This window comes from Lates calcarifer, linkage group LG3 (genome assembly GCF_001640805.2).
Source record: "Lates calcarifer isolate ASB-BC8 linkage group LG3, TLL_Latcal_v3, whole genome shotgun sequence".
In the NCBI taxonomy this organism is placed as follows: domain Eukaryota; kingdom Metazoa; phylum Chordata; class Actinopteri; family Centropomidae; genus Lates; species Lates calcarifer.
This window is the reverse complement of record NC_066835.1, coordinates 23,102,731-23,111,171: the sequence shown is the minus strand read 5'-3', so window position 1 is coordinate 23,111,171 and position 8,441 is coordinate 23,102,731. Positions and strand designations below refer to the sequence as shown.

At 47.0% G+C, this 8,441-nt stretch overlaps 1 protein-coding gene across 3 annotated transcripts in view; it reads right to left on the bottom strand.

The window, feature by feature from the left end:
* The window catches only part of anp32e (acidic (leucine-rich) nuclear phosphoprotein 32 family, member E), an 8,350-nt gene extending 266 nt beyond the window's left edge, over positions 1–8,084 (bottom strand). The window contains exons 1-7 of one of the 3 annotated variants that reach the window (XM_018686656.2): positions 7,806–8,084; positions 5,005–5,154; positions 4,745–4,867; positions 4,489–4,651; positions 4,299–4,408; positions 3,332–3,380; positions 1–3,188 (exon numbers count right to left, since the gene is read on the bottom strand). The exon at positions 1–3,188 is cut by the window's left edge and continues 266 nt beyond it. In XM_018686656.2, coding sequence (XP_018542172.1) covers positions 3,097–3,188; positions 3,332–3,380; positions 4,299–4,408; positions 4,489–4,651; positions 4,745–4,867; positions 5,005–5,154; positions 7,806–7,859 — 741 coding nt within the window. In that variant the 5' untranslated portion in view covers positions 7,860–8,084 and the 3' untranslated portion in view covers positions 1–3,096. Of the gene's footprint in view, positions 3,189–3,331; positions 3,381–4,280; positions 4,409–4,488; positions 4,652–4,744; positions 4,868–5,004; positions 5,155–7,805 lie in introns of all 3 variants that reach the window. The other 2 variants (XM_018686655.2, XM_018686659.2) reach the window with 2 other exon arrangements.
* Positions 8,085–8,441: the final 357 nt, after the last annotated feature.

The following is an 8,441-nucleotide window of genomic DNA, read 5'->3' as shown; positions in this document are numbered from 1 at the left end:
TTAAAAACCAGCAGGTCTGACAGACGTGACCTTTGACCTCTTACACTCTTAAAAACAACACAACACCTTAAACACGTCCTTCTGTCTGGTTCATGTTTTTATTTACGATGTGTAATCTAACGACCGACCACCAGGGGTCAGCGCTTCCACCGACCAACACCAGTAAAACTAACGAGTCAGAATCAAACGCGCTCAAACCCAACGAGGTTTATCATTTAAACCTGAAACATGCTTCAGGTTCACGTCGACAGGAAACCAAACGTCTGATCTCTGTGACGACCCAGTTTCTACGTTTAACTGTGTTTTACTGTCTGTTCTGGAGCTTTTGATCAGATCACATGATCTTCAGCAGCAGGTGGTCGACTGTGGACGTTAAATTTACCTGACTGATTTATCGCGTGTTGTTTTGACCGAGAAAAGATTTTAAAATGTTTTTATAAACACATGCTGAAACTGTGAAAATCTCATTTTTAAAACTGATCCTGAACCAGATTAAAGTCTGAGAGTTAAAATATTTCTGTGTAAAAACAGACTCGTCGTATTCAAACTGATGCTGTTTTTAAAAGTGTAAATGAGAGAAAAGCTAAAAGTTTACAGCAGTTTAAAGTCGGAGCTGAACAGAGACCTGCTGCTTCGTCACGAACAAACCCGACTCACCCGGAGACTAATCTGATTTATTGAAAGGTTTTTAGACGCTGTGATCGTTTCTTTATTTCCTTATTGATTTTCTTTCTTTCTGACCTGGTCAGGTTTGCTCCTGTTGTAAAGCAGGAGAAAGTAAAAAGTAAAACCGACGCAGACGCAGCAACACCTGAGACAGGTGAGTCCTGTATCTGACTCCGCCTCCTTCAGACAGGTTGGACCAGACTCTGGGAGACACAGCCAGTGTTTCCTTCAAGTCCTCGATATCCCATAATTCACTGCACCACCTGTCGATGTGACGGTGCATTCAGGTAAACTCGTAAACTCAGAAACTGAGATGTGTCATTGAACGCATCGCAGGAAGTGAAAAAGTCTGACAGAGGTTAGAGGGAAAACTCTGGATCGAGACCAAAATGAACTGAACCCTTGAACCAGATCCTGGTCCTGATCCTGATTCTGGTCTCAGGTGAAAGAGTTTTGTCAACCTGTTGTTAGTTTTTTTGTTTCTGACAAGGAGCACCTGAACACACCACACATCAGGTTTAGTTCCAAGTGTGAGGAGGCGGAGCCTGAGGTGTGACACAGCGGCGGTCTGAACATCACGAGGGGACGGGCAGTTTGAGGACGAGCCGCTCGGTTTGACATCAAACTAAAAACATGAACAGCTGCTGATCTGGGACAAAAAAACCAAACACATCAGAACTAAGAATTCCTCCCACCCGCCCCCTAATCTTCCCTGTAGATCCCCTACAATAAATCAAACACACACTGGGAATAATATTAATATGATCTCCTACGAGGACCTGAGGCAGGTCTGAGGGACTGAGACAGAGACAGCAGAGTCCATGTGATCGGGTTCAGAGACTGAGGATGAAGAGAAACACATGACATCCCTGATTGGGCGGTGGAGGTCCTGAAGGGGGCGCTCTCTCCTCCTCTCTCTCCCGGCAGAGTCTAATATGGTTGCAGAAAAGAACTGGGTTCTGATCCTGAACGACAGTCTGTGGTGGTCTGATGAAGGCTCAAACACATGAAGGTAAAACAATAAAAAAAACAAAGGAGGAGGTGGAGGAGGAGGAGGTCCTGATGTGAGACGTGAGGACGGCTGCAGACTTTGGTGGAGTTGATGATTTCAGAAAGCTGTGGAGGTTTAGGACGGAGTCCAGCACAGACTACAAGAGGCGCAGACCTCGGAGGTTTAGTCCCAGGATGTTCTCAGCTTCGGGAGTATCCGATTACTCTTGGAGTAATCCACTACTGGCCTGAATTATTAGATGTTTTTTAGCTGCAGGTGAGCCAATGGAAAAACAGCTCAGGTGAGACCCAGACTCTGCTCCCTCTGATCAGGGTCGTGTGTCAGAGGCGGCCATTTTGGTGCTGAACCTGGTCACACCTGAAGTCAACCCACCAGACCAGTTCAGCTCAGACCAGGCAGAGAACTGGACTCAGACAAACCTCGATACTGGATCACATCAGCATCTGGTTCAGGTGTCGTTGACGTTGCTTTTTTTTTGTTTCTGCTCAGGTGAGACTCATGCTGCGTTCACAGTCCACCTATTCAGTCAGGTTAAATCAACACTTCCTCTTTAGCTCGGTTTGTTTGTGTCAGTGTGAAAACTGTCGATCAAACCGGACTGAGACCACCTGAGAGAGGACCTGAGTCCGGTTCAAGGTGGACTCTGACGTGCTGTTTGAGGTGTGAACGCAAAAACCAACATCTGGATTTTATGATGCTAAATCAACTCTTCATAAAAGTAAGCTAAACAAGTGGATCTGGGGCCAACAGGTCTTGGAGAAGGTCTTGTAGTCTGGACTGGACTCGTCTCCTCAGTGCAGCAGCTCAACACAAGTGTCTATAAAAAGTTTTCTGAGTGTCCAGTCCCTGAAGTTTGTAAAGATAAACCTGTTTTTGGACGAGTACTGTGCTTGAAGAGGTCGTCTGACACAAGCAGGAGAAGAAGAAACGACCACAGAGACAGAGAGACAGAAACCCGGTCTGGTCCGGTACGGTGTGTTCTGGCTCTCACCTGCTCTCTAAAAACATCTTTGCTAATGAGGAGTCGATCCACACCAGGACTTCACCTTTAGATTCAGCCGTCCAGAGAACATTTAGACCAGGATCAGAGTCCAGGATCAGAGGACCAGAGGAGAGGAGTCAGACTTACCGGACACATCCTGAACCAGGTTTTAAAGGGAAACATGTGGAGTCTTCAGCTGAGAACCAACAGGTACAGTCCTGATAAAATCTTCTTATATATTATCTAAAAATAAAGACGTGATATTCTATTGCAAACTGAAAGGAACTATCTGAGATCACACTGTTCCTGTTGCTGCTGTTGCTGTCCCTGTTGTTGTTTGTTGTTGTTGTTGTCTGGCGGAGGTCGGGTCCGGAGGTGGACTGAGACGGACAGAAACAGGACAGGACGACACACGGACAACGCTGGGCTGGGTTGACTAGTCGTCTTCGTCGTCGTCGTCGTCGTCTTCCTCGCCTTCGTCGTCCACGTCTCTCTTCCTCTTCTGTCCCTGAACGCCCGCCTGATCCTCTGCAGAGAGAGAGAGAGAGACAAGCAACCGACCAATCAGGAGGCAGCTCTCAGGATCCTGACCAATCACAACGTTTCAGATAGCTGAAAAACTTTAAATTATTGGTTCTTCCTCAAAGAAACCGCCATGATGGTTCACTCACCTTCCTCCTCCTCCTCCTCTGCATAGTCTTCCTCATCCTCGTCCTCATCCTGAGACAAAGACAGAAGAAGAAAAGAAAACACAGTTTAACTTCAGTTTCTCTGCAGACGGTTTTCAAAATAAGACAGGCAGCTTGATTCTGATTGGACAACACTAATGAAGCTCTATGACTATTGATGACGTCTACGTCAGTGTGACCAGGCTGATCTCCATCAGACCGACTCTGACAGCTCCTCCTCCTCCTCTCAGATTCATGGTTTTAAAATGTTTCTCCGATTATAAATATTTAAATAAACAGAAAATATTTTGTTTTATTTTAACATTAATAACAAATAAAAGTCATAGAATATTTCTGTAAAACAACAACTGTATAATCTAAATTATAAAAACTATATAGTTTATTTTCTAAAAGGTTTTGATGTTTTAAGTGTAAAATATGTTTGTTTTTCAGTGTTTCTTCTTCATATTGAATAAATTGCCTCTAAAAATGTTGCAAAACTATTCCCGTTAACTTTTCTTTTGAAATCTTGACGTTTTATTTTGAAAAATAAATAACTGATCTTTTGATAGAAGTTTCTGAAATTTAAGTTTTAGATCCAAACAGAGAGAAAAACCTTTTTCCCTTTCAGACGTTCTCTGTTCTGTCTGATTGGGGTTGTGTGTCAGAGGCGGCCATTTTGGTGCTGAACCTGGTCAAGAACACGGTCACACCTGAGGTCACACCTGAGGTCGACCCATCAGACCGGCTCAGGTCAGACCAGGCAGAGAAGTGGACTCAAATAAACCTCGATACTGGATCACACCAGCATCAGACTTCGCTCTGTGGTTCAGAAGTCGTGACTTTACAGACTGTTCTCTGCCTGGAGCACAGGTGCATTATGGGAGGGGAAGCAGACCTGTATCTGAGCCGGCCGTGGATCGGCCTGCAGGCTGAAGCCTGAGTTGCCCACCTGATCGGCCCGGTTCACCTGAAAGCTCAGCCCCACCTCTCCTCCCTCTGAGCCGTCCTCATCCTCCTCTTCATCGTCCTCGTCGTCGTAGTCGCCGGTCGGCCCCGCCCCATCCTCGCCATCCTCGTCTGCGATCACAGAGACGATGTTCAGAGACAGATGATGTTTGTATGGAAATTAGATACCAACATTCAGACAACGCTCCCACCTTCGTCCTCGGCCTCGGAGTCGGGAGCTTCATTGTCCTCCTGGTCGAAGCCGTCCAGGTAGGTGACCTGAGGCAGCAGCTCGAACACACTCTCCCTGTAGTCCTCCAGAGACGTGATCTCACAGTTGAACAGGTCCAGACTCTGGAGGCTTTTCAGGTTTTGCTGCAGCAGGAAAAACATCACATTGGCATGTTAGCAGCTAAGAGACGGACCGGTGGTCCTGAGCAGATACAGTGTGACTGAGTGTTTTCTGACCAGCGCCTCCACGTTGCTCAGCTCTTTGATCTTGTTCCCGCTCAGGTTGAGGTAGGTCAGGTTGGGACATTTCTCTGACAGAGTCTCCAGAGAACCAGACAGGTTGTTGTCGCTCAGCTCCAACTGACAAAACACAAAGAAAACAGTTAGAAAGCTCTGCTAATTTACAACTGACCTGACCTGAAAACATGGTTTCCTGGTTAGCCAGCTAACCTAGCTAATGTTAGCACTTCTCTGACTGATGATTAGTTGAGCCTTACCTTGCGTAGTTTGGGCAGCGACGGCAGTTTAGCCAGTGAGCTCAGACCCACGTTGACCATACTGAGGAACTCGAGCTCCGTGAACTCGTCCGTCAGTCCTTCGACCTCGCCATCTGCAGAGCGACTGTTGTCGACCACCAGCTCTGCAATCTGAGACAAAGACAGAGAGGAATTCATTTAAAATCCAGATTAAACCAGTGAAGACACAGCTCAGGACAGAATATCTGTGACAGTAATAGATTACTTCAGGCTGTGGGAAATACTGATGAACACCTTCTGTACTGGGGTTGGGATTTTAGTTCTTTACCACCAACAAAACCAGAAATAGCAGCTCTGAAAGGAGAAGTGAGGTCATAGAATACCAGAATGTTCAGGAACATTTTATCATTTGTTTTATACATGAAGATGCTTTTACGAACTCATACACATCGATTCATGTTTGTAATCTTTTGTTTACTGGTGCACTAGAGATATTGTTTAAGTCAAGTCAAGTCAAATTTTATTTATATAGCGCCAATTCACAACAGAAGTTATCTGGAGGCACTGTACATATAGAGCAGGTCTAGACCGTACTCTTTATCTTATAAGATTTACAGAGAGAGACCCAACAGATCCACCATGAGCAGCATTAGGAGACTGTGGCAAAGAAAAACTTCCTTTTAAGAGGAAGAAACCTCGAGCAGAACCGGACTCAAGGTGGACGGCCATCTGCCTCGACCGGTTGGGTTTAGACAGAAAGAGAGGGGGGTGGGGGAATGGGGTAAGAGAAAGACAACATTGCAGATATATAGTACTTTCAACGATTCTTACCTGTTATTTTTGCATGAAATTACACATTTGCCTTATTAAATCCTTGGAGGATATGATGTTAAACTGTAGCTGAAAGTCTGTTCCCTGCAGCTTTCAGTGAGGACAGCACAGCCAAACAAATAATCAATTAAATAATAAATAACTGGCAGATTCATCGATGATGAAAGCAGGGCTTTATCAATAAATACTGACAAATTATTTTCTCACTTTACCTGATTATTTGTTATTTTACTGGAAAAACAAGAAACAGGAAAAAAGAGAGAGACAGACAGGCAGAGAGAGAGAGAGAGACAGTCAGATAGACAGACAGACAGACAGTCAGGTGGTGTGTGAGGTCTGGTGGCCGCTTGTGTTTCCTCAGTTTCTTATATAAGAGCAGAGAGTGTGTCAGAGCTTCAGGCCAACAGGCATCAATGAACAGCTCCTCCATTACTACACATTACTACCACAGAGAGAGAGCTGGGGCTTTAACCTACTATAATCTACTCCAGGAGGAGGGGGGGTGGAGGGGCTCCGAGCCTCCACACACACCATCTGCCGCCCCCCCCCCCCCCCCCTCTTAAAACATGACACCATGAGTTGTCTGTTAGGAGTTTGTTTCTGAAGTGAATTGAGTCTGAACCGTGAACAGGACCGTGTTATTTAACGGAAGCTGCTCGGTTGTTATATAACTTAATCACACACACACACACACGCCGAGGAGCCCTGCTTTTAAAAGAAAAGAGACGAAACAAGCCGAATTCCGCCGATTAAAGCCGGACATGTTAGCCCGTGTTTTAACGGCTGTGGACGGTTAAACACCGACCTCAGTCCGTGTGGCGGTAAATGTGTAAATGCAGCGACATGATGATGTGTAGATCCGGTCATATTCAGTCCTCCGCGTGGTTACACTAATCCCGGTAATCTGCCTCGGTCGGTAACGCCATTTTGACTCGTTACGACGCTGTTATTCAAACACAAACACTCCGCGTTACACGGTAATCACGTTACAGTAACGGAACACGGTGTAACGCGGTTTTTGTTGGTTTGTGTTATGAGGCGTTTGTCAGAAATATTCGTCTATATCTGTGTGATTCCGCATCGACACGGCAGCTAATCCGCTTTCTGTAACGGTAAGTCGGTAACGCGTTACTACCGAGCGGCAGCTCCGCACTCAAAATGTCTGTGACCGACCTCCGCGCGCCCCGCGTCCATCACCGGCCAGGGTCGCACCAAAACACCGATTAAAGCCTCACATTAGCCGCTGAATGTGGTTCTGAGCCGAATCGAACGACGCGGGTTTTCATAAAATGTCCGGTTACACGGGTTTTCCGTCGAAGTTTTAAGCCGTTGGCGACTTAAAATGTCCGCTCGCAGAGAACCGAGTGCCCGCCGACGTCGTTGTTGTCGAGGTCGATGCGCAGTGTTTAAAAGCCCGCGGAGAGCTCCCAAAACGCCCGCCCGGTGCCGAACCAAACACCCGCATGTTCAGCAGAAGTTATTCTTATTAGTGCGTCGTTATTCTCCGGTAAACCCGAGCTGCTCCGAGCGGCCGGTGACTGATTAAAAGTTAAACTTGGACGACGTTATCCGTGAAGGTGTTTCAAATGAAGCGGGGCAGAACGGGACTGAGCGGGCGGGTTACACGTCCCGGGTTTGGGGATATGAACCGCGAATTCAGCGATAATAAATACATTTTGACTGTGCAGGGGTTAGAGAAGGGATTTCACCGGGGAGGAGGAGGAGGGGGCGGGCGGACGGAGCGAGCCGCGAGATGCTTCCACATCCATCCGGGATCGCTGCTCTGAGCCGAGCGGGAGTCGATCGTAACCTGATCGATAAGAGGTTTAAAGGACCGAGTGTCCCACAGCAAAGTTTCCGTTCAGAGTGTTATCGGCGGCGGACTCCATGTGATGAGCGAGGCGGAGCAGCCAGCCAGGCTGCGCTCGCACATCACCTCCCGGGCTATTTCAGGCAACAATTAAAATGTTGTTAAAATGAAAGAGACTCACCTCCGCCGGGTTCCGGCTCCGCAGCTCCAGAGTGATCCTCTTCTTCATGTCCATGTTGAAGTCTGCCGTGCGAGGTGATTAAAAAGCGTCGGTAAACACTTGAGAAAGTCCCGGGGATCAGAGCGGGGGCTGCTCTCCTCTGACGGCCACAGTTTGCCTACTGATCCTCCATGATACATCCCGCCCTGCCCCCTCCGCCGCGGCCCCGCCCCCCGCCGCACAGGGTTGGCCGCGCGTCTCTACGCTGTCGCCGATTGGACGGTGAGCACGTCAATCAGGTCTTGATCGGCCATAATCCACGAGCTGGGCGGGAAGATCCCAAAAAGCCACTGGCAGCCTGACAAAGCCTCATGGGAGCTGTAGTTATTTAATACCAGCAACATAATCGTTACCGCTCGATCATTATCGGATATTAAATCTAAACAATCAAGTGTATGGCCATTTTCCTCTTGATTGACAGATGTCTCAGCCAACTGTAATCCACCATTGTCTCTAGTCCCACCTCCTCCTCTCCAGTCACGGCATTTTCAATGAAGATTATTATTAGATTTTGTTGATGAAACCATTGATCACCCGTTTTATAAAACACCTGAACATTAATAAACCATCACATCAGCAGGTATCAGTTGATCGATC